The 25,019-nt window shown below is 45.1% G+C and overlaps 3 protein-coding genes across 7 annotated transcripts in view; 1 reads left to right on the forward strand and 2 right to left on the reverse strand.

The window, feature by feature from the left end:
* MCM3AP (minichromosome maintenance complex component 3 associated protein) overlaps positions 1-175 on the reverse strand; it is a 74,372-nt gene extending 74,197 nt beyond the window's left edge. For both annotated transcript variants that reach the window (XM_088476391.1, XM_088476389.1), the window contains exon 1: positions 6-175. The gene's annotated coding sequence lies outside the window, so the exon portion shown is untranslated. The remainder of the gene's footprint in view (positions 1-5) is intronic.
* On the forward strand, positions 119-14,264 carry YBEY (ybeY metalloendoribonuclease). 2 transcript variants are annotated; one of them, XM_088476397.1, is made up of 5 exons: positions 119-282; positions 4,730-4,943; positions 5,047-5,178; positions 10,111-10,179; positions 12,191-12,468. In XM_088476397.1, exons 2-5 carry the CDS (start codon positions 4,734-4,736, stop codon positions 12,191-12,193), a joined length of 414 nt encoding a protein of 137 aa, XP_088332523.1. In that variant the 5' UTR covers positions 119-282; positions 4,730-4,733; the 3' UTR covers positions 12,194-12,468. The 2 variants fall into 2 exon arrangements, with proteins under 2 accessions (XP_088332523.1, XP_088332522.1); XM_088476396.1 differs by lacking the exon at positions 12,191-12,468 and adding an exon at positions 13,617-14,264 and having other exon boundaries at positions 120-282.
* CUNH21orf58 (chromosome unknown C21orf58 homolog) overlaps positions 13,826-25,019 on the reverse strand; it is a 30,660-nt gene continuing 19,466 nt past the window's right edge. Inside the window, exons 5-10 of one of the 3 annotated variants that reach the window (XM_088476395.1) lie at positions 22,485-22,685; positions 20,071-20,182; positions 17,216-17,355; positions 14,953-15,191; positions 14,699-14,735; positions 13,826-14,253 (exon numbers count right to left, since the gene is read on the reverse strand). In XM_088476395.1, coding sequence (XP_088332521.1) covers positions 14,717-14,735; positions 14,953-15,191; positions 17,216-17,355; positions 20,071-20,182; positions 22,485-22,685 — 711 coding nt within the window. In that variant the 3' untranslated portion in view covers positions 13,826-14,253; positions 14,699-14,716. Of the gene's footprint in view, positions 14,254-14,698; positions 14,763-14,952; positions 15,192-17,215; positions 17,356-20,070; positions 20,183-22,484; positions 22,686-25,019 lie in introns of all 3 variants that reach the window. The other 2 variants (XM_088476392.1, XM_088476394.1) reach the window with 2 other exon arrangements.

The raw sequence follows: 25,019 nt of genomic DNA on the forward strand, positions 1-25,019 counted from the left end.
CTCACATCCAGGAAGAGAAACGCTGATTGTTTGCAAAAAAAAAATAACAATCCGGGCGCACTTCCGGTTGCGGTGTCACTGCTAATGCGTCCCCCGTCCTTCAGGGAAACGTTCCCCAATGCGAGCACAACAACGTTCCGCAGGCTAGATGATCTCACCTTCTGCGGGCAGCGAGTCAACCGCCCTCAGCCCGTTTTAAAAGGTGGGAAGAAGGGCGGCAGCGGCTGATGGGAGGATGCTGTGATGAAGCAGCGCTTACTCCATAGTCCTGTTTACTAGAAGGTAAATCTGCATTTCACTGACATGAACTGTTAGGGGTAAATTTACTAAAGTGAGAATTTTTAGCAGTGAGTTTTAAAAGAGATGTTGCCCATAGCAGCCAATCAGATTCTACCTAACATTTAACTAGCACCGTCTAGAAGATAATAGCTAGAATCTGATTGGTTGCTATGGGCAACATCTCTTCTAAAACTCACTTCTAAAAATTCTCTCTTTAGTAAATTTACCCCCTAGAGTCGTAAATTGATGCTGCTCCCTATGACACATGTAAGCTTTTCATACTGCGATGATTATTATTAAATCAGTATTTTTTTTGGTAGGGAGCCCCCAATAATAAGATTTCCTTATTGCTCAGGAATCCTTATTGGCTTGAATGTATTATTGTTACTGAGTCGCGGAGACGGGATGTAGTTATGAAACCGTCGGTCTCAATACCGACACTGTAGTCCCGACCAGGGATTTAACATAGGCGTTGAAATACCGACGCTTATGTTAATCCCAACACCGGACCGATTGCCCTCTGCCGGGGGTGAGTATACACTTAGCCGGGGATGGGAGGGAAGTTAGGTTTAGGGACCCCTGGGGGGGAGTTAGGGTTAGGCACTGCCCTGGGAAAGGTTAAGGTTAGGCTAGGGGAAGGGGGGTTAGATTTAGGCACTGGGGGGGGGGGTTAGGGTTTGGCACCCCTGCGGGAGGGGAAGGGGGGGTTAGGTTTAGTTAGGCACTAACGGGGGGAGGTTAGGGGGGGGGGGAGAGGGGTAGGGATAGTATACTCACCTGCGCTGTTGGGATTTTCATCCATCGGGCTTCCGGCGTCAGGATTTGAATACTGATTCCAATTGTAGCCTGTCCCAGCAGGGGTGTATCTAGGGGTCCGAGCGCCCCTGGCAAAGTAATGGACAGGCCCCCCCCCCCCCCCCATATGTTCTGAATAATTACAGTACTTATTTAATATGAAAAAAAAAATGTGATAGACATAATAATAAAATAACCTTTTCCTTTTTCTCCCAGACGGATTCTGCCCACTTATGTCTACCAAGCCAGCACCCCTTTTGTCTCACCAGCCAGCACCCACTTATGTCTACCAAGCTAGCCCCCCTTCTGTCTAACCAGCCAGCCCCCGTATGTTTCATCTGTCTCCCCAGCTCCAGCCTCATGCTTGTAGCCCCTGGCCCCCGGCATCCAGCCCCCCGCAGCCCGGAGATAATTACATCTCTTCAATCTTCTGACTGCAGTTGTGGCTGGCACCTCAGTGTAGCGATAATGTCATGCACGCCTTGTCTCAAAAAAAACCCGAAAAACCTTTACACTACCGTTCAAAAGTTTGGGGTCACCCAGACAATTTCGTGTTTTACATGAAAACTGACTTTTATTTATCAAATGAGTTGCAAAATGAATAGAACATATAGTGAAGACATTGGCAAGGTTAGAAATAATGATTTTTATTTGAAATAATTTGTCCTTCATACTTGCTTTCGTCATAGATTGCTCCTTTTTCAGCAATTACAGCATTGCAGACCTTTGGCATTCTAGCTGTTAATTTGTTGAGGTAATCTGAAGGAATTTCACCCCACGCTTCCTGAAGCACCTCCCACGAGTTGGATTGGCTTGGTGGGCACTTCTTGCGTACCATACGGTCAAGCTTCTCCCACAGCAGCTCAATGGGGTTGAGATCTGGTGACTGAGCTGGCCACTCCATTACAGACAGAATACCAGCTGCCTGCTTCTCCCCTAAATAGTTCTTGCATAATTTGGAGGTGTGCTTTGGGTCATTGTCCTGTTGGAGGAGGAAATTGGCTCCAATCAAGCGCTGTCCACAGGGTATGGCATGGTGTTGCAAAATAGAGTGATAGCCTTCCTTATTCAAAATCCCTTTTACCTTGTACAAATCTCCCACTTTACCAGCACCAAAGCAGCCCCAGACCATCACATTACCTCCACCATGCTTGACAGATGGCGTCAGGCACTTTTCCAGCATCTTTTCACTTGTTCTGCATCTCACAAATGTTCTTCTGTGTGATACAAACACCTCAAACTTCGTTTTGTCTGTCCATAACACTTTTTTCTAATCTTCCTCTGTCCAATGTCTGTGTTCTTTTGCCCATACTAATCTTTTCCTTTTATTGGCCAGTCTCAGATATAGCTTTTTCTTTGCCACTCTGCCTAGAAGGCCAGCATCCCGGAGTCGCCTCTTCACTGTAGACGTTGACACTGGCGTTTTGCGGGTACAATTTAATCAAGCTGCCAGTTGAGGACTTGTGAGGCATCTATTTCTCAAACTACAGACTCTAATGTACTTGTCTTCTTGCACAGTTGTGCACCGGGGCCTCCCACTTCTCTTTCTACTCTGGTTAAAGCCTGTTTGTGCTGTTCTCTGAAGGGAGTAGTACACACCGTTACTGTCGAGTTTTGAAAGTTCTCTTTATCTGGCCATTTGGAGAGTATAATCGAACCCACAAATGTGATACTCCAGATACTCAACTAGCTCAAAGGAAGGCCAGTTTTATAGCTTCTCTAACGAGCAAATCTGTTTTCAGCTGTGCTAACATAATTGCACAAGGGTTTTCTAATCATCCATTAGTCTTCTAACGCGCTTAGCAAACACAATGTACCATTAGAACACTGGAGTGATGGTTGCTGGAAATGGGCCTCTATACACCTCCTTTAAAAAGCAGACGTTTGCAGCTAGTATAGTCATTTACCACATTAACAATGTATAGAGTGTATTTCTGATTAATTTAATGTTAAATTTATTGAAAAAAACAGTGCTTTTCTTTAAAAAAAATAAGGACATTTCTAAGTGACCCCAAACTTTTGAACGGTAGTGTATTCATTGAACCAGGCAGCTGCCGGCAAGTGCCAGAGGCTGCTCAGCCCTATACATCTGCACTGGATAGGAGTGAAGGACAGGTCCTGGACTCCAGTCCTGGCAGTCCCGTCCTGATTTTACCACTTGGCCGCAGGTGGCACCGCCGGACTACGGCCCCCCCCCCGGGTGGCGCCTTTGGCGAGTGCCATACTGGCCAAGGGGTAGATACGCCCCTGCGTCCCGGCGGTCAATAGAAGTTTAGTGATCGCATCCGCAATCACTTTACTTTCTACATAGGCCAGCTACTGGGCATGCGCGAGCTGGCAGCAGCAAGGAGGGATCCAATGAATCCTTGTCCCGGTAAATTTTGCGAACATTGGCCACAGGCTACTACGGTCTAACGCCTAGCTGCTGAGGCCAAGCTTGGTGAATCTGACAGCCTTGCATCTGCCGTAGAAACCTATGGGGGCTGCTTCTGCTCTCTGAAATGGAGGCACCCGTGAAATTGGCATGTCTGTATGTCACCTGGGTGGCAGAAGGGCATACACAAGGAAGAGAACTGTGCGTATATGCAAGTTGGGATGGCCATGGACAATTGATGGTTGCATACCATCGATGGTTGATGGCAGGTGTCCCCTCCCACCGATGCCACACCCTCGATGGTGGCGCCTGATGTTAAGGAAACATTGACAGCGCTGGTCCGATGGCCGAGGAATGCAGTACTACATATATGGTTTTCTACCGGTGCTCTAAAACTCATCGATGGTAGATCCTTCGATAGTAATCACTAATGCAGAGGGGATGCCTGTTTCAGACCATACTTACTTGCTCTCCTGGAATATTAGGGACATTCAAAACATCTGGGGTGACTCCCGGAGGTTGCCCAAGGTCGCTTGCTGCTGCCCACTTCCCGAGTGAAGTGGGTGGTTCGGGTGGCTAAATGAGACAATTCGTGCTAAATCGCATCATTGTGTCCTAGGTTTAAAATAAGAAAATTACAACTTTGTATACCCCGACCGATGACCTGAAAATTGCAGCTTTTTTCATCGGGACCGATGATCCGATCATGGTGCCACGTTCCACACAACGCCCACTTGGCTGTCCCAACACACCCCCTCCCGACCTGCCACCTTACTGCCCCTTCACAGATGTAACAACCAACCATTGTAAAACATATGTTAAGTGACATCAGTAGAAGTGGGTGAAAACATGGAGTAAGTGACACGTCTAATACTACTAATCAGTTTTTACTGGAGTATTTTGAATTAGCTAAATGCTAACAGCCATCCAACCAGTAACATTATGCGTTCAACAATTTAGTTTGCCGGTTCTTGAAAACAGTTGTAACACTGTGTGTGTGTGTGGGCAGATTAAACAAACGTAATTAAGTGAGGTCTTTCCTACTTATAAAAACCATAACAAGTTTATCAGATTGTTGCGTGTACAAATTGTTCAATAAATACATCTTTCGGTTAAAATTCATATAAACATAGTATGTGTGGCTGCTGCTAGACTATTATGATTAACTTTTTAATTAGAAAGCCTGGACATATTACACAGCACTGTACCTTAAGGTGATTGTGACTTGACACCAACAAACCACATATATGACAATTTCAAAATACCGTTTTTATCCTGCAGAGCGATGTCTATTCTTATACGGAATATGCAGCGCGTGGTCTGTCTTCGAAGAGTACCCCTGCGCAAGAATCTAGAGATCGCCAGGAGCTGTCTCGGAGTGGGGAGGTTTAATGTTGGGGTAATATGCATAAACGATGCAAGGATCCGACGAATGAACAATCGCTATAGAAAGAAGGATGCGGCTACAGACGTCCTGTCATTCCCTTTCCATGAGGTACATGAGCGAGTGACCAGGCTGTTCTCATTATGGGTAACACGCTGTTCTCTCTGTTTCTTTTATGAGTGATGTGTGCAATATTATCCTTGTACGCTCGCAGGACCTGTGTCCCGGATTCTTGCCTGATCCATTATTTCAGGATGAATACAATATAGGAGACATTTACCTTGGAGTTGAATATATAAATCGCCAGTGCCAGGAAACTCAAGAGGATTTTAACAATGTCTTGACAGTAAGTTATATCTGCATTATGGTATTTATAAGTGCAGGGACAAAGGAGAGCAATGGGGGGCCGTCATTTTTGTATGTAATGGGGTGCGCCATTTTGTGAGCTAAGAACATAAAATGACCACAAATCCTTAAGTATAACTTGGCTTACATAAAGTAGCTAATAACATATGTGAAGGTTCTGCAGATGATCAGTTTAAGGCAAGGTTGAGATTGTGGGGGGACATCTTTTCCAATGCAGCACAGACGACCTGACAGTAATCATACTCTATTGGGTATATACAATTAGCCGCGGGGTTTACCCCGCGACTAATTGTCGCGCTGGTGGTGAGTCAATTAATGGGGATACCACAGCGGGTGCCCACGAGACCCCGTGCGCGAGTTCCCCGCTGTCGTGCTTTACCTCGCACCTCATGTAGGTGCGAGGTAACAGCTGCACAAAGCAGCCCTTGTCGGCCTCGCGCGCGACACAATAACACACTGTTTCCGCACTTCTCGCGGAAACAGTGTGTTCCCGCACGCGAGAGCACATTTACCGGCGCAGGGAAAAAGCTATTTTATAGAATAGCTTAACCCCGCGCCGCGAGACTTTCGTGCCCCAATTACTCACGGGAGAAGTCCCGCGGGTAATTGTATATACCCCTATGACACTACACTCAGGGATAGATTTACTTAAGCTTCTAAAAATGAAAAGTGATGGTGTTACCCATAGCAACCAATCAGACTATGGCTTTAATTTAATAGGATGCTATAGAGAACAGGTTCTCAGACTCTGTCCTCAGGACCCCAAACAGTGCATGTTTTATAGGTCTCCTCACAGAATCACAAGTGAAATAATTAGCTCCACCTGTGGATATTTTAAAATTTGTCAGTGAGTAATGACTACACCTGTGCTCCTGCTGGCTGCAAAACGTGAACTGTGTGGGGTCCTGAGGACCGAGTTTGAGAACCACTGCAATAGAGAAATGACAGACCCTCCAACATGATCCGTTCCACCAGGTACAAAATGCTCTGCTCCTGCACTTCCCACCTAATTCGATGATTGCAGTCACCTGTGGTGAAACACCTGCCTCATCAATTACCTAGTTCAACACAGGTGGCTGCAATCATCAATGAGGTGGGAAGTCCAGGGGCAAAGCATTTTGTACCTGGTGGAACGGGTCATGTTGGTGGGTAGGAAATGATATCTAGAATCTGATTCGTTGCTATCGGCAACACCACCACTTTTCATTTTTAGAAGCATTAGGCAGTTGTCCCCATAGCCTCTTTTAGAGCCCTCACTTACTGGTGTTTATAACTGACCCGTTCTATGTGTCCATTTCTGCTCTTGTTTTCTGTGTATGCATTTGGACTTTGAAAAGAAACCAGATGATCTAGAGCAGTGGTTCTCAAACTCTGTCCTCAGGACCCCGCACAGTTCATGTTTTCCAGGTCACCCAGCAGGGGCACAGGTGTAGTCATTACTCACAAATACATGTTAAAAAATCCACAGGTGGAGCTGATTATTTCACTTGCGATTCTGTGAGGAGACCTGGAAAACATGTACTGTTTGGGGTCCTGAGGACCGAGTTTGAGAACCTGTGACCTAGAGGAAACCCACACTAACACAGGGGAACATAGAACCCCCCACACACATAGGCAGAGAGGGATCAAGCAGTGTAAAGAGTGGAGAAATTTGCCCATTAGCAACCAATCAGCTTTGAGGTAGCATTTATCAAGTGTATTCTATAAAATAATAGGCAGAAGCTGATTGGTTGATACAAGAAGCTTCTCCACTGGTCCACTTCTCCACACTTTACACTGCTTGATACATCTCTGCCTTAGTGCCAGCTTTTGAGTTGGATGTAAGTTGAAAAGCAGACTTTGATATTTGAAGGCTACACCATGCATACGCACACAGGGCCTGATTCAGCAGTGATCACAACTGCAATTACGCACGCAGTCGGGCGATTTTTGCGTTCTGCGCATGCATCTCAATGCGCGTGCGTGAAGACTCCACTGCGATCGGGACTGCAATCGCAGTGACTACGCAGACCCTTCACAGAGGGATTGACAGGAAGTGACCGTTTCGGGGTGGTGACGTGTGGGTAGTCTGCAAAACATGCGCCAGTGGGTGTGAATGCTGGTACAGGGGCATGTATGAATTAGCCACTGCAATGCCATATGCAGCTTGGGTTTTCACTGCGTGCGATGAGGTTAGCAATTTCTGAGTAAGGTCAGACCTTGTGCAAGTGTGGGTGAGGCTGCCATGTTACTCGATGTCACCGATGGTTTCTCAGACTTGCTAAGTATTTGTAATGGGAGTACATTAATGTTCTCGGTGGAACGAGATAAGATTCTTTGGATACAAAGACGTTAATCAAGCCACACAACAAATATCAGTTAAAAAGACATTTATTACAAAGTAAGAGAGTAAAATATAGTAAACACTTAACTTGCTTGTCAGATTATCTGCTCAGAACATAAATGGTTTTATTTCCCAGGAGCCTCTCCAACAGTTTGAAGCTCGGATCTCGTACATCGAGTATAGGCCGTGGCCATAGGCTGTAGGCTCATTGTATACTGACAAATGACAGTTTATATAGGAGGAAAACTCCTACATCAGCATTTAAACAAGTATAAAGGTCATTTTAGGAAATATACATAGACCTTAATAGACAGTAGGCGGCACTGTTGCCTCAATTATGAATGTTGGAAATCTCAGACTATTTATGATGTATGTACTCAGATAAATTGAAGGTAACACATGTTGACTCAGGATTAGTATGTCTGGTCACAGAACTAAACAGTGACCTTTGCTTAGGTTCTTTCTGTCAAGAACACCTTATGCAATGTTTAACCACCTTCTAATATCTGACCATTGTCTATTGCCTGATACATTTATAAAATCATTGCACACAATATGGCTTTCAGCAACCATTTTCTGTACTCCCATTACAATCCACCCTTGGTTTTATGATGTAGAAGGCATTCATTCATCACCTTAGGTAACACACATTATCACAAATCCCTGTGTGTAAAACCCCCTTGTGTTAACATTACATTATTTAACCATCCTTTGTCTTTTCACCATACACGTACTACAAACACAATAATTTGACACTTGAACATAATGAGTCCTTGATTATCTGAAATTGTCCTGTGTGAGATCACACCACATTCCAGTTGTTGTAAAGTCATGGGGTGTATTCAATTTGGACCGAAAAAACTTCCTCAGCGAAACTTTTTCGCCGATGACGTCATTTTCGCCGATTTCACTTAACCCGTATTCAATTGTAGCGTCTTTTCGCCGGTGCGAAAACGGAATGCAGTGTAATAGGCGAAAAAGTTTCGCCTATGAATACCTGGTGAAAAAAAGTGCAGAATTGGGGTTTTGGGGTGCAGAGGTGCGGAAACCACTCTGTACCCTTTGTACACGCCCCTTGACGCAAACTGCGTTAAAAATCGCTTAAAACATCACAAAGGACACCCCAAATAAGCACTTTGAAAATGTGGGCGAAAAAATTCAAAGTGAGGGTACAAATTCAAAAACTAGCTAAATAGCTTTTGGGGGGGGGGGTCTGCAAGTAAGGGGGAGGTATTTTTTTGATTGCCGGTGCTTGCTGAAGGTGCGTTTTTGGCACTTTTTAATGCTTGACTTTAGCAATTTTTAAATATGCTTGCACCCATTTTGCGGTACCCCAAATTTGATGGGACGACTTATTTTTGTCAAAAAAAGTTGCTAAATGGTATTCTTCACCACTCTCCCAAAAATGCTAAATAGCTCTTATTGAGATCATTTAAAGACCCCAAGTGGGTGGCACACATTGGTGGGCAGTGGGAGGTTAATGCATGACTCGCCCACCGCCCGCCTCAATCCCGCGGGCGGTGACTGGGTCAGGCATTTATAAGTGGGTGGCACACATTGGTGGGTAGGTGGGTGGCACACATTGGTGGGCAGTGGGGTTAGTACTATCCTCCTAAAGGTACTATCCTCCTAATACTCACCAAAGTGCTGCAATCCAGACTTCAGTGTGCAGGCTCTATGATGAATCGTGAGATACATCGTGAGTAAAAAAGTACTCACGATCTGCATCACATCGTGTCCCAGATTGGAAAATCTGCCCTACAGCGCGGCAGATTTAAAGATGCGATGCACGACAAGCGGGGATGCGCATTGGCATTGTGATCGTGAGTGCAAACTCACGATTTGGGCATATTTTACACGATTTGTTGTCACGAGTCGTCGAAATCTGCAAAATCGGGTAAAATATCGCTATGTGTGTGGGCAGCTTAAGGCTCCATTCTTGCATATGTTCTTATGATTCCCATGTGAATCGCTTTGCTTCAGTTATTAGCGGCCTTTAGGAGGATAGTACATTAAGCAGTGGTCTCCTTAGTGTCTCCAACCCCCATCATCCACACATAAAAGATTTGGGACAACCCCCATATTGGCTGAAAGAGAATAAGGGAATTTTAAATGAACATTTAAATCCTTTCCTGTAATGTCAAGAGGTACACAGTCCAACCCAGTGTGACCCTCCTGTGACTCATGTTCTGTTACGGGTTATCTGCTCAGGTTTTCTGTTCCAAAATTTGCCCTGTGTTAGGTGACCCTGCCTTGCAGGCGGGAAGTTTAAACTATCATGGGAGAAGTTCATCTATAATAGCGACCTGCTTCCTATTGATGAAGCCTAATTACAGAGAGATGTCTGTGTCCTCCATTTACTTAGAAGTAAATAATTAAACCCCCAGACTTGAGGAACTCTGGTGATAAAAGTTGTAAAATAAGTCATCTTAAAGGATGGACAGACATGTACTGTCCTTACAGAGGCTGTTATAGGTGTGCAGGTGAAATGGTTGGTAATATACTGTGTCCCATCTGATGCAGTCAATTAAGTTATATATAACTAACAAAAAAAAAAAACATTTGTCCTTTGTTTGTTCTCTCTGCCAGGTGACTGCAGTGCATGGCCTATGTCATCTCCTCGGCTATACACACGACAGCCCGGAAAACTGGAGGAAGGTTGGTTTAGTAACGTAAATTAACATTGTGCTGCTTGAAGCCTGATTTTAGAGGGTTCTTGGTGGAGCTGAGGCCTGGGAGATAGGGGTGGCCCAGCATTCTTCCCTCTAACCTCTGGGCCCTGCAGCAGCTGCTCTTCTTGCAGTGACGCTATTGGTCCTCCTGCATTGAGAGCTGCTGAGATATAGACGGTGCTGTTCAGCTTCAGGTAATGGGGAGAGGAATTTAAACATATAAGGGAAGATGTACTAAGCTGTGCAAAGTGATAAACTACCAGCCAATCAGCTCCTGTCATGTTACAGGCTGTGTTTGAAAAATGACAGTTGACAGAGTGGATTGGTTGGTAGTTGATCACTCTCCAATGTATCACTTTCCAGAGCTTAGTATGTCATCTATCCACAGTGTCTTTATTTATTTTCACCGCTAATATACTTAGATTTATCCTGTTGTATTCCCTTCTGTATTCAAGTCAGTCTATGTCATTTCCTTTTGATATTTTTCCCAGTGACCAATTATTCTCAGTGTTTCTATCTGCAGACTTGTAATCTGCTGCCAGGCTGGTCATGTTTCATTGTTCCACCCCTGACATATTTGGTGCAACAGGTTTTATATTAAGTTGTAGATTCAGGGGGAGGTGTATCAAACCTTTAATCACTTAAGTGACGTGGTGTCATGGGATGCGACCGCAGCCCGCTCTGCCTCAACTGACAATGTCGCATCCCATGCAACCATGCCGCCCTGCTGCGCCCCCTGCCTTATAAAGAGTAGATCCGTTCTGCACGTGAATCTCCTCCGGCTCCCCAGGCCCTCAAACAGTGATGCAGCGGTCCGTGACCGCCAACATCACTGCTGCAATCGCTCCCCATAACGCACTGCGTACAGCATTCTGGCGCGCTTGCGCTAGGGATAAAAGTGCAAGGCGGGGAACTCCCCTCCAAGCACTATTTGGCTGATCAGCTGCAGCAGGGAGGACTGCGCCCTGCATGTGGGGGAGAGGGAATACCCTATGGAGGTGCGGGCTAATACCCGGGGAAGGGGTCTACTTGCACTGGGTGTGGGTGATGATGCCACAATAAAGTACTTTGGGGAGAGGAGTTAAAAGGGGTGGGTAATATAGTAGGGAAAAAACATACTGGTCTCAGGTGAGGATGGTGTAAAAAACACACACATGGACATATTTTTTTTAACATAAAATATTTGAATTCCTATTTTAAACAAATTTTAAAAAAAAGCCCAATTTCTGAGTAAATTTTTTTTATTTTAAAAATCATCCGTTAAGTGGTCACATCCGCTATGCCGTACATCCCGGTATGTACCTAGAAATGCATTTAAAATAGAAAGGACAGCTCTCACGATAGAGGGACTAACGGGTTTATGACCCAGAAGACCCTCTGGCATCATTCTGCGCATGCGCAGATGACGCACGCGCTGCGGGGGTGCCGGGAGGGATTAGTTTAGTTCGCTCTCAGGGGGAAGTGCGACAAGAGGCCCATAGACATAGCATTACCCACCGGGTCCAAGCTCTGGAATGTATCGCATTCCGGAACTTGGTACATATGAAAATGCGGACAAAACTCAGAAAACGGGGGTTTGCGGAGTTTTGACCACAATATAGGCTTTAGTACATCCTGCCTTAAGAGGGAGAGTGTGGAGAGGTTGCCCATAGCAACCAATCAGATTCTACCTGTCATTTATCTAGCACAGTTTATAAAATGACCGTTAGCAGCTGAATGGTTAGTATGGGCAACTCCTCCACTTTATCGCTCTGAAAAGGTTTGATACATCTCCCCCTCTAAGTCTTTAGATACTGCCGTTATATCATGAACACACAGGCTTATCATTGTGTTAGCTGCAAAAGGAATTTAATGAGAAGCTGATTTATGAGATGACGCACCCTGGAGAAGTTTTACTTATTTCAGTGAATAGTGCAAATTAATGGCGGACCAAGAGAGGGGTGGGCCCGTGTGCCGCCCCCTTGTGATCCTCTTCTGTCACTGGTGGATTTTTGCAGTAGACTCAAGCACTTGCCAGAATATACCGCTCATGAACAGCACAGCCGCTTCCTCGGGCAGTCTGAAGCGGATGGGCCGTGAAACGTGTTGCAAGAGACTACAGAGTGAAACCAATTTTGTTTTTATCATTTTATGTTTTGTTTTTACTTTTAATTGATTCACATTTTTAAGTGTTTTTTTTATGTTATCTGACTATTTAGTGCTCGACAGCCTAGTTCATTCTAATATCTTTATCTACTTCTTTGTATACAGTATTAATCCACATGTTGCTTATAGTATCCAGTATTTGAAATAAAACAATGCTATTTACACTTAAGCTATTGTCTTGGTCATTCCTCCTTTTCTTGTGTGAGTAAAGCCGGAGGATGTTCACGAACTAAGAAAGTTCTAAATGAACCGGGTACTTTATATCCTCATTCAGGTTATGTATGGTGAAAATACTAAAGTCAGCACTGGGGATAACCCTATGGGCCTAATTTATCAATGAGATTTACCACTTACAACGAGTGATAAAACTTGTTGCGTATGATAAATGGTGCTCCAGCCAATCAGCTCCCAACTGTCATTTTTCAAACAGATAACAGTTGGGAGCTGATTGGCTGGAGCACCATTATCATACACAGCGAGTTTTATCACTCGTGAATGATAACACTCATTGATAAATTAGGCCCTATATAATAAATTTGCCTTTGAAGCCACTTGGAAAGCTTCTGTATATCTCCCTGGCCGCGGTCTTAAGAAGAGATGGCAGGCGCCAGAGCATCTAAAGGTGGGTATCCCCTACACAATATGCTTCATGAGCGATATCGTCTAGTGTTTGCCCTGCAGTGTCGGGCTCAATGTCGTTATCGTTCAGTGTGCTGCCGGCACCCTCTCTCATACCTGTACTTGCAGAACCTGATGATATCGTCAGGTTGCCCTGCAAGTACGGGCAATGAAAGATATCGTCAATGACCATCAGGAGCGCGCATTGCTGGTCGTTGACGGCATACCTACTGGACGATATTGCGGACGATGAATGATATCGTTATCGTTCAAATCGTACAATTTATCGTCTAGTGTATTCCCGGCCTTAGACTTCACTAGGACCTATAGGTAATAGTTAAAGGTTAAGTCCACTTAAACGAAAAAAAAAACAAGCTACTTCTATGTAGCTGTTATGGCTATTTTGTTGTCTGCCATATTTCACATAGAAAGCCTTCAGTGGTTTGCACGGTAGAGGGCCTTTTCTAGCTATAATAGTTACTTGAGATCGACAAAGGCCAACCCTAGTTTACCCAAGACCTGGTCCATGATAAGCCAATGTAATGATCGTTTGAAAGATCTACTGCAATAACTGATTAGAGACTATAATAAATAGGTCATAGTAGCTATTTTAATATGTATATGCAGAAATGACTATATATGGATTGTTCTCACCAACAGATGTTTGAGAAAGAAAATGAGGTCCTAATGGAGATAAACAGAGCCACTGGATCTGCAATGAAGCCACTGTCTACAGATCACTTTGACCATTGATGGAGACCACCTTGACTCAGAGTTCTGCAATGTGGTGATGAGCCTGAGTATTCTTACCCTACTAGAGTTCCTTCCCAGAAACCATCACACCACTAAGGAACAATCTGGTTGCTTGCTGGTGCTATGATTATCAACTTTATTAGCAATGTCTGGATAACAGGCTTTGCATTCAAAAGAGCTTTGCTACCATACAACCATCACTTCACAAGCTTCAAAATGATCATCTACATTTTTTTTCCAAATAAATATTTTCTAATACAACAATATCGGGAACTAGGATCTACACTTTATACATTTTATTACTATAAGTAAAACAAATAAACTGTCATTGTACATATATCCAACTTCTATGAAGACCATAGGGAAATGATCTCAGTCTGTCCATGCTCTTAGTGGTCCTCTGAGTATGAACACCAGCAGCTCCCATCCTGAGTTTAGCATCTATAAGGCATTGTCATTGTATGAGGAGATGTGCGTGTGCCTGGTTTAGCACGAATTTCCCATTTGAAGTTGATAGTTATCGCCTGACTGATCCAATAAGCATCTGTAAGAGAAGAATAGTGTATATTAATGCTTTTTTTTTTTTTTTAAAGAAAATGCTGAAAGAATTTGGTGTTGATGAATAAGAGAGAAAAATTCTTCATAGAAATATATATTTTTTAAAAAGGAGCGTAAGTGCCAGGGAACAGGGCTGAAGAGACATACTAGGGGGCTGGGTGATACTGCAGGGGCGTGGTCAAATCGGTGAAGTATAGCCACGCCCCTGCTGAGAAGATCTATGAAAAAAACTGCCAAGGAGAGCATTAGTCCCTCACAACAGCTGGCCTGGGCACCCGCAGGGCACCTCAAACAAGATCGAGGCCTAGGTAATTATTACCCACTCCTCTGCCTGGTAGGGTCAAGCATGATAGTACAAAGTGCTAATGTGTGTTTATTGTAGTTGTATGGAATGATAATTATTTAGTGAAGCATGAGTGATTGACACTTACCTTGTTTAGCTCATGGTCTTATAGTACGCTCGGGACTCTGGGGGAAATTCCATCCGTTACTACACTTGAGAAAGGAGACGTTGTGAGATAATAGAAAGGGTAGGGAAGGAATGAGGAAATGCATGACTCACTTACACTTAATAGGTTGAGGAAAAGGAAGAAAGTATTGAATCGTGACAACCGATTGCTGTATTAAGCTGATGCTAATCTCTGGGGTTTACAGCAGGCAGGTTTCAATCACATAAATGACTTACGTGTGCATTGCTGGTAATGTGGTAGTTGGACCAGTCACATGGTGCACTGCCTGAGGGAATCCACCCATTTGTCCCATAGTGTTTAAAGGCATTTGAGGCCACATTGGATATCCAACTCCTGGCTGTAGAGAAGATGGCCCAGGTGGGAGACCTGGAGGGGTATAGTGGTGATGGTGGTGCACCGAAGATGGACGGATCTTCTCTGCTCTCAGTACTACAGGGCTCGTAAAGTGTGGGTCCTTAAAAGATACAGACCATCACTCAAAAAATGTATTTAAGTACTAAGCATACATAGTTATTTGAGACTTCACAAAGGTTTCACCATTGCAAAGCACCTATCACACAGCAGAGGCAGCCATTTGTTAGCTGAACCAACATTCATGGAATTTCAACATTCAAATTTCCTAGGAATCGGTGACATCACTAAAGGAGTTATTGACCAATATTTATAAGCTGCTACTTGTAGTAACTATTACATACAGTATGTCATATTTTATGGGGCATTTCCTGACCAATATTCATAAGGCTTAACTATAATTCCCGAGATGTTGACTCCTAGTGAATGGATAGGCCGCATTTTCTTGGATATTGCTTCAGCCCAGCAAATGGCTTCATTCCCTGTGAACGTGACCTGGGCTCTTTGAGCCTGACAGCTCGCATAACAAAAAAAGCAATATGAGTTGTATAAATCACAATTACTGAAGAAATGTGTTTGGTAAGAAACTTTAGACGTCATAGGGCTATATTCAGTTAGAGGCGAAAAGTCGGACTCGGATTTTTCGCCATCGGAGGTTTCTGCAGGGATAAAGTATCGGGCGCGTGCCCACTTATTCCCGTATTCAATTTGGATCCGGTGAAAATGGGACCTGGCAGAAAGATAAGTATGGAAAAGTCCTGTAAATTTTCGGGAAGTTATCCTGGCACCCCCCAAAAGATGGTTTGACATGGGGGATCACTATGGGTACCCCCGATTTGATCTGCTAAAGGTAATTGGGGTTTTTAAATAGCCGCGGCAGGTGCATAAATGCGACTGTGAAGAATAGCATTTAGCTTTATTTTTATTTTTTTAAATAACTATGCCCAGAAATTTGGGGTACATGAAAATGGGTGCAAGCATATTTTTAAATCTTTAAAGTAATTTTTTTTAATTGTTCAAAAATACACCTGCCGCTACTACCCGCATTCTAGAAAACACCTGCCGCATACATGGGGACCCCCCCTGAGTCAATTTCGCTAGTTTAAAACTTTGTTCCCCAATATATATGTTTTTTTTGCCCCCAAAATGAAAGTGCATTTTTGGGGTGTCCTCAGGACTTTTTAAAAAAACATTTTTGACACTTAATACTTTTAGGGAACATTCCCAGCGGTGCAGGCTATTTTTTTTAAGTCTGCACCCCAAAACCCCAGTTCTACACTTTTTTTTCGCCATGTATTACAAGGAGAAAACTTATCCCCGTTTTTTTACAAAGACTTATCGCACTGAAATTTAATATGGGGATAATTGAAACAGGCGAAAATGACGTTAACGGCGACAAATTATCACCGGTAACGGACTTTTCGCCCCATATTTAATATGGCCCTTACTGGTGAAAATACTACTGAAAATCTCTCACGGGATTCAATCAGGTGAAAATAAAGGGCCTGATTCAGACCCACTCGCAAGTGGCTGTCCGCTCGCAAGTGGGTCGATGGTGTGCACTGAGCATGCGCACGACGGAGGGAGCTCCGTCGTGCGCATGCGCCAGAGGCGACGAGCGAAGGAAAGTCCTTCGCTCGTTGTGTCTGATCAAAGGGGGCGTGCTGTCGATGTTGATTGACAGCACGCCCCCTTTGGTAGGCGTGACGGGGGCGTGCCTCCCTGACGGGGGCGTTCCCACGGGAACGCCTCCCGTCAGAAGCCGGCCCACTGACATCACTAGTGATGTCAGTGGGAGTGATTTTGGCTCTGATAGAGCCAAAATCACTCCGGAGCTTGCGGTTGAAAACCTCAACTGCAGGCTCCGGCTCGCAGTTTCGATGGTCAAGACCATCGCGGCCATCAAACTGCACGCTCGTATAGCCTGTGGGTGGTGACCCACAGCTATACGAGCGTCCAGGAGGACGCTCCATTTTCATGGAGGGCGGCCCTCATTCAGAGCGTGCGCTCTGCTCAGAGCGTACGGCTCTGAATGAGGGCCAAAGCATGTTTTAATGTAAGCAGGTTATACAGTATATGCCAATATAATTGATGATAATGCAAAGTAAAATAAATTGTCAGCATTACTTGCAGAGACTGTGGTAGCGCAGGAGGTGCATTCCCTGCAGGCTGTGACAAAGCCATAGGGGGCAGTGCTTTTAGCATCATGTTCTGCATAATGATCTGGTGCATCTGGGCGTTCTGCATAAGCATCATCTCCACCATATCTGCAGGAGAAGGAAAACAAAACATAAGACGTGCTGGGAATTAGTGCTCCCGCAATATCTGGAAAATTACAGGTTGCTCAACTGAATGGGAAGAGGCATCGACAATTGTGTTTTACAGGCCGGCCATTAAAACAGAGGGCCTGATTCACTGCTGATCGCAGATCAGAACAAAATCGCACGCAGGCCCCCGTATGCCTTTGCTTGTCAGAGGCGTTTGCGGGGCGAGGACGGCCTGCATTCCTGGAAACTAGGTCCTCGCAGGCTGACAGAATCCAGCCAGGCTGCGTTAAGCTTCAGCTACCGCAGCCTGACCAAAGGGGCAACCATTGTGACCGATGTTTGTGATGGTGATCCCAGGCTGCGACCTCGGTCGCAATGCTGGGATCGCAGATGCAGGTGTCAGATAGCTCTTGCTGCATTTGCATTATTGCAGGACAGAACTTGTGTACGGCTTTACAATTCCGTCTTGTCCTGAATCAGACCCAGAGAGAAGAGTAATGCTGGACTCATGGATCATTTTGGGTAGGGGTAGACATGGGGCATCATAAGATCGCCCCACCAAAGATAGGCTCACATTTACATCCTATTAAAGCTTAGTAAACTATTCAGAAATAAATGGGTGACTTTCTTTAAACTGTTCATTGCATCACTATTGATCTAGCTCTGTTTAACGGTCTACAATGTAGTGTTATGTCAGACTTTATAAAATAGTATCAGGAAAGAGCTGTTGTAACCCCGAGCAACCAATGAAGTGTTTTGTTTTGTAACCTGAACTAGAAAACTAATAACGTGATTGGTTGCTAAGTTACAGCACCTTTTTTGTTTGCAGATATGCAGTGTGACACATGAATAACAAGACTTTAAAAGACTTCAATGAGATCAAATAAAAAAATGATGTTTGGGGTTTTTTTCCCCCTCTCGCACTACATTTGCCACATACATCGTGGTCCCCATTCACTGAAACTGTCCTACTTGTTTCTTCCTCTCCTCTTCCTGCTTGGCTTGTTTGCAACAAGCCAAACAGGTACCAATGCCCATTCTCCTTGAACGTTGGCATCAACGCCTGCTCCACTTGTTTTACACATCTTGAGTGTGGAGAGGAGTGTGACCTGTGACTGTCAAAATTAACAAGGACTCCAGTGCAAATTGGGAGATAATGTTTTATCATTAATCTCTACCCAAAGCTATTTCTTAAGCTGGCCACACACTAAACTACTTGCAAACCATGCAATGTCGTTAACCAGGGCCGGCTCTAGCGGTGTTCAACCAGTGCGGTCGCACAAGGGCGCCACCCCTAGAGGGCGGACCCTTCCCCAGCATCCCGATTTCAGCGGGACATTACTGTTCTGCTGCTCCACCCGTGGGCCGAAGTGGCCCGCAGGTGGTCTAATCGGGAGGTTGGGGACCCCCACCGCCGCAGCTGTGCGGAGGTGCCGGACCCCCGGAGTGTGAATGGATGCCGCGGGTGCCGGACCCCCGGAGTGTGAATGGATGCCGCGTGCATGCTGGGCTTTACCCCTAGCCTGATGTTATTTGGAGGCGTGCCTAAATAACGTCACATAGGGGGCGTGGCCTATGGCAATTAGGCCACACCCCCAAATTCGCCGCGCACGATGAAAGGGCACCTTCTGGTGGGCCGGCACAGGGTGCTCTGACCCCTGGAGCTGGCCCTGTCGTTAACCATTTCCCTTGAACTCCCCAGCAGTTCATGCGATTTCCACGATCTGTTGCTAACGAGATTGACAGATCTTCCCTGCAGTAGGGAAAATCTGAAGATACGTGGGACCGCGCATCGTATCGTTATCGTTTGTTGAAACTGCACGATTTGAACGATTTATCGTTCAGATGCCTCGAAAATCATGCAGAAAATCGTCTAGTGTGTGGCCAGCTTTAGAGCCTGATTCATACTCGCGAGCGGCTGTCCGCTCGCAAGTGGGTCGATGTTCTGCACTGAGCATGCGCACGATGGAGGGAGCTCCGTCGTGCGCATGCGCCAGACGCGACGAGCGAAGGACTTTCCTTCACTCGTTGTGTCTGATCAAAGGGGGCATGCTGCCGATGTTGATTGACAGCACGCCCCCTTTGGTGGGCGTGCCGAGGGCGTGCCTCCCTGACGGGGGCGTTCCTAAGGGAACGCCTACCGTCAGAAGCCGGCCCACTGACATCACTAGTGATGTCAGTGGGAGTGATTTTGGCTCTGATAGAGCCAAAATCACTCCGGGCCTTGCGGTTGAAAACCTCAACCGCAGGCTCCGGCACGCAGTTTCGATGGTCGCGATGGTCAAGACCATCGCGGCCATCAAACTGCACGCTCGTATAGGCTGTGGGTGGTGACCCACAGCTATACGAGCGTCCAGGAGGACGCTCCATAGTTCTGGAGGACGGCCCTCATTCAGAGCGTGCGCTCTGCTCAGAGCGTACGGCTCTGAATGAGGGCCTTAGTTCGGAGAGGAATAGCACAAATTTGCTTATACTCAGTATACTAGCAATTTGCATAATTAAAACATAGAAGAAAATTAATAGCTGTTACACTGGCATTTATATAGAATTAAATAGGATGTGTTGCTGCATGCCCAAACCTAAGTATATATACTATATATACATAATATATTTGGTGTATTTAGGCATGTAATTAATACTGTTACGTTTTGGCTATTTAGAAATATTTTCCGCATAAATAACCCTCAGTGTCTCCAACCGTAATGTCCATTTTACCTTCTTTAATGCTGCCTGAGCGTGGTGGCTGATAGGCTTGTGGTGAAGGGATCTGGGTGATGAGTGGCTGCTGGGGTAACTGCTGAATTATTGTTGCTGGCTGCTGGGGTAACTGTAAAGAAACACATATATCACCTGAATGTATGACGTGTGACCTGAATGTATGACGTGTGACCTGAATGTATGACGTATGACCTGAATGTATGACGTGCTTTGTGCAGTGGATATTTGCGGTGTTGTCACACCCTCAGGACTCACCTGGAAATCACTGCTTCTCTCTATATCACATTATATGTCACTAAAGACTCTTTTGCTATATACAGAGATCCAAATAATGGAAGTTGATTGTGTTTTGTAACTGCCATTTGCCCACATACCTGTTGTACATACAAATGGCTCAGAGGCGCTAAAACTCTCTTTATTCAATTATAGGAGACCTTAGCAAGTTGGTAATGCCCTTAAGGTCTTCTTGACACGAAGGAGTATATTTACTTAAGTGCAAGTTTTTAGAAGTGGAGATGTTGCCCATAGCAACCAATCAGATTCTAGCTATTATCTTCTATAAGGTTCTAGATAAATGTTAAATAGAATCTGATTGGTTGCTATGGGCAACATCTCCACTTCTGAAAACCCACACTGTAGTAAATATACCCCTAAGAGATTATGATTCATGAGAAAAGAGGTACCCCCAGCCAACCCCCTGCTTAGGTAGCACTTCAGCGTTAATGTAAGAGACCTTAAGCAAAAGAAGATGCAAATGATGAGCAAAGCATATTAATACACAAGGTCAAAAGGTACAAAATGTAAATAACACTTCAACCTTGTTAAAGCTCAAAAGAGGCTATTAGAACTCCCTTCACTTCCATAAGGTTACTTTGAAGCCTCATTTCTACACCCCGTGTTACAGTGTATATTTCTCAGACAGGCAGGTATTCGGTAAAGCGGTTTTTTCCAGCAGACACTGCACTTTAGCATACATGAGCTTAGGCCTGGACACACACAGGCAGATAACACAAATATAGATAAATGTCCCAGCACTCCTTGTGCTTAACAGTCAGCAGGGGCTTGTAGCCACAGTTAGCCATGCTCTGCCAGCTTAGCCCTTGGACCCTGGCACTACAACGCTAAGGCCTACTACCTGGCCGCTAGCCAGCATCAGGGCCAGGAGCAACAGGTATGTGAGAGTTTTAAACTATTCCTGTGCTGCTGGCTCTGGGCGACCTGGAAAACTTGGAATGCTATATTTCCAGTTTGAGCTGTGCAGACCAGAAAGCCCGGAGTTCCAAACTTCTATTGCAGGTGCAGAATGTGCCGGTCTTGTTTTCCTCTCCCTTGGAGGGGGCTGAACCCAACAAGATGTGAGCAATTTAGGTGAGAGACCTCCCCTCTCACCACAACACATATAATTTTTTTTTTTTTTTGTATGTATGTATGTATTTTATAAACATGAATACACATGGTTTGTATGTATAAATGCTGCTTGTCAAAATGACCATTATATGTTTGAGATTCCTATATTTGAATAATGGAATTTAAAGCACTAATCTGTGCAGTGATACATCTCTCCCCATCTTCATCGCACTCTTTCTCCCATCACCATCCCCTTCCCCCCTGTTACCATGTCTCCCCCCTGTTACCATGTCACACACTCATCGTCATTCTTTCACCCTTCAAACTCCTCTCTCTTCAGCCCGTTTTAAGCCCCCTTATCACCCACTTTTTATCAGTCACCCTCAATTTCTCCCCTTTCAGCATTGCCCCCTTCAGCGTTCCTGCCACCTGTACTCATTTAGCGGCGTGATATATGGTGCCCAATTATGACAGGCACACGTTGGCGTCCACTTTTTGCCGTACGGCTGCGGCACGCTACTTCCTATGCGAACGCGAGAATCTACTGGTGTGTGCCAAAGGTCCAGGCGTCTACATGTGGAAGCCTTTCCCGCCGTTTATATGTCTGCAACCGTCCTTGGTAGTATTTGGACCTGCACCCACCCCATGCAGGATCCGTCTGAAACAGGTGTCCAAATTCCGCTGCGACCAAGCACAGAAGCTAACATGCCTAAGATGCTCTCATGACGCTCCCACAAGATGCGACACTTCTGTGTGATTTCATTGTCACCTCCCAGAAACGCCTATTTCACGGACAGTGTGGTCCGTCAACGATCAGTGCCCACTAGCGATTTCCATTCGTGTTTTAGAAGTGGACATGTTGCCCATAGCAACCAATCAGATTCTAGCTATTATCTTCTAGAAGGTGCTAGTTAAATGTTAAGTAGAATCTGATTGGTTGCTATGGGCAACATCTCCATTTATAAAAACGCTCACTTTAGTAAATATACCCTTCAGAATCAGGCCCATAACGAGCAATATATTTACACAGCAGACCCTTTATATGGAAACATTTGTGTGCATACCTGTTGCTGGATGATTCTCGGAGGCTCGGGTGGAGGTGGCGGAGGTGGTGGAGGGTAATAGCGCATAGGGGGCTCCGGTGGAGGAGACGTATGGTAGATGTGCATCGGGGGGAACTGATGCGATGGTTCTATAGTTGTTTTCTTTCTCCGCGTTCCTTCCCAGGTATGAGGCCGTGCTATCTCTTCCAGGAGGTGTTGCTCCTATGTGAGAAGAGCCAAAACAGTGGGAAAAAAAACCAAACAGAAGATGAACACAATTGTAACCCTTTCCTATCAGACCGTTTTCTTCCATTTATCAGCAGACTGAGGGGTAAATGTAATAGTCTGCGAACTGCAGGCATCAGCGGGTTCCCAGCGAGTCTGGCCAATGATTTAAAGCAGCAATCATATAAAAGATAAAACAAACCTACTTTTTCCTTTAACATGATTGCTACTTTAAAACATAGTCCAGACTCGCTCGGAACTGTCCGATGCCTGCAGTCCGCAGGCTATTACCTATACCCCTGAATCTTCCGTTGTCCTGATCTGACAGTTTCTACGAAAATAACTTAACTTAAAGTAAATGTAACTTTTCTTCAGAACAGATAAGGCTTTCTTTTGGTATCATATATAAAACATAGCGTTCCCGCCAGGCTGTTTTAGTGGGGCGCCGAGCCCTGCCTTATTTCTGAAGGGCAGAAAGCACCCTGCCCTCCAGCACGGCGCCCCGCTGAGACAGCATGCGGGTTCTGTCTTCACCTGCGGGTCACAGTGTCCCGCGGGTGGTCAAAACGGCGGCGCAGCGTTCATGCGCCCGGCATCCATTCACTGTGACTGCAGCGCTTGGGGGCTGTCCGGCATGTCCGTAAGTGCCGGGCACGCCCCCAGGAGTGACGAACGGGGGGCGCGTCATAAGGACATACCCCCTTTTCTTTGGCCATGCCCCTATTCGGGCGTGCGCAGAAGTGCCCCAGCTCTAGGTCCAGCGCCCTGCCTTCTGCCGGACCTAGAGTGAACACTAAAAACATATCACTTTTTAAAAATATTTTTTCATAGTAACTTTCCCCCAATTAATGTAACAATTATTTACATTAAAGCAGTGGTCTCCAACCTGTAGCTCGCGAGCTACCGGTAGCTCGTGGCCTTAATTTTGGTAGCTCACCTGGCTGCAGTACTACCGAGTCAACTAGGAGGAAGTGACCTCTGACGCGTGCTCCCTCTGTGGTGTGGATGCTATGGGTGGAGCTATAGGGAAGCACGTCAGGTGATTGCCGCAGCCTCTACAGCAATCACCTGACTTGCTTCCCTGTGGTTCCATTCACGGCATCTACGCTACGACGAAGCGAGTGACTTCCGCCCAGTCCTGCTGGAAAATCACACAGCAGCCCTGCCTATACAGTATCTTTTGCTTCTCTACTGCACCAGGCTTGCCTAACCTCCCGAATTGGCAAGGAGCCTTCCAGAATATCGGGTGCCGCTCCCGGCCCACTGGAAAGGCAGGCAAGCCTCCCGGCTGCCACGCAATTCACGCTGAAGCGTGTCATAGTGGCCCGCCCCTTCACAATGCCATTATTTTCGGCATTGTGAAGAGGGGGCAGGGCAACGATGACACATGGCCCCGCCCCCAATGCGGCATCATTACCCGGCCACACACCCCGGTGTGCGCAGACATTCTGCTCCCTCCCCTGAAAGGAGGAGCGGAATGTCGGCAAGTATGCTGCACATACCTCCATGGAGCCAGTAATTAACAGTGAAATGTTCCTGTATTTAAATTTTATTTACAAACTTCAACAATATCACCAATATCACTGTAATAATTAAGTGCGTTGTTATTTTCTATAAAACATTTATTTTTTAATTTGTTCGGTTATTAGCCAGATTTTTTTTTTTTCTACATTCCATCAAAAAAAACATTGAGAAATGATTTATACTGTAAATATTTTTTTTTCCTTTTGACGTTATAATTGGAAAGTGAGTACAACATGGCTTTTTGCAAGCTTGTAAAATGGTGGGTTGTGGTTTGGAGGTGCTGGGAGGACATATTTGTAGGCTTTGGACAATTTTGGAAGTTTTGGAGTAACTGCTACTGGCACATGTAACACTGAATCTAATAGTTTTGTCGCACACGAATGAGATCTGATATCGACACAGTAATTCTACAGTGGTTGATTGGCAAATAGATTTAAATTAGTCTATGGGGGGAATTCAATTAGACGCGATAAAGCAAAAACTTAATGTCAGTGAAGTTTTCGCAAACTTCGGGTGTTTTGGTGCAATATTTTCGCATCTTTTGTCTATGTGCGCTCCTGTTTTTCACCCTATCATATTACAAATGATGCAAAACGCATTTGCAATAAAAACTATTCATGGAGTAATCTGCGAAAAGTACAGCACATTTTGTGGAAATCTGTTTGTATCCCATAAAAAAAGGCTAACTGACATAGGAAATCACTTTAGAAGTGTATTAGAGTATTAATTATTCTTAAATTGTGTCAAATAGCTGTTATATGCATATTTGTATAACAATTTTTTTTTAACAAAATAAATGCTGCAGTT

The sequence above is a fragment of the Taudactylus pleione genome, unplaced genomic scaffold (genome assembly GCF_031769625.1).
Source record: "Taudactylus pleione unplaced genomic scaffold, aTauple2 ptg000188l, whole genome shotgun sequence".
Taxonomy (NCBI): Eukaryota; Metazoa; Chordata; class Amphibia; order Anura; family Myobatrachidae; genus Taudactylus; species Taudactylus pleione.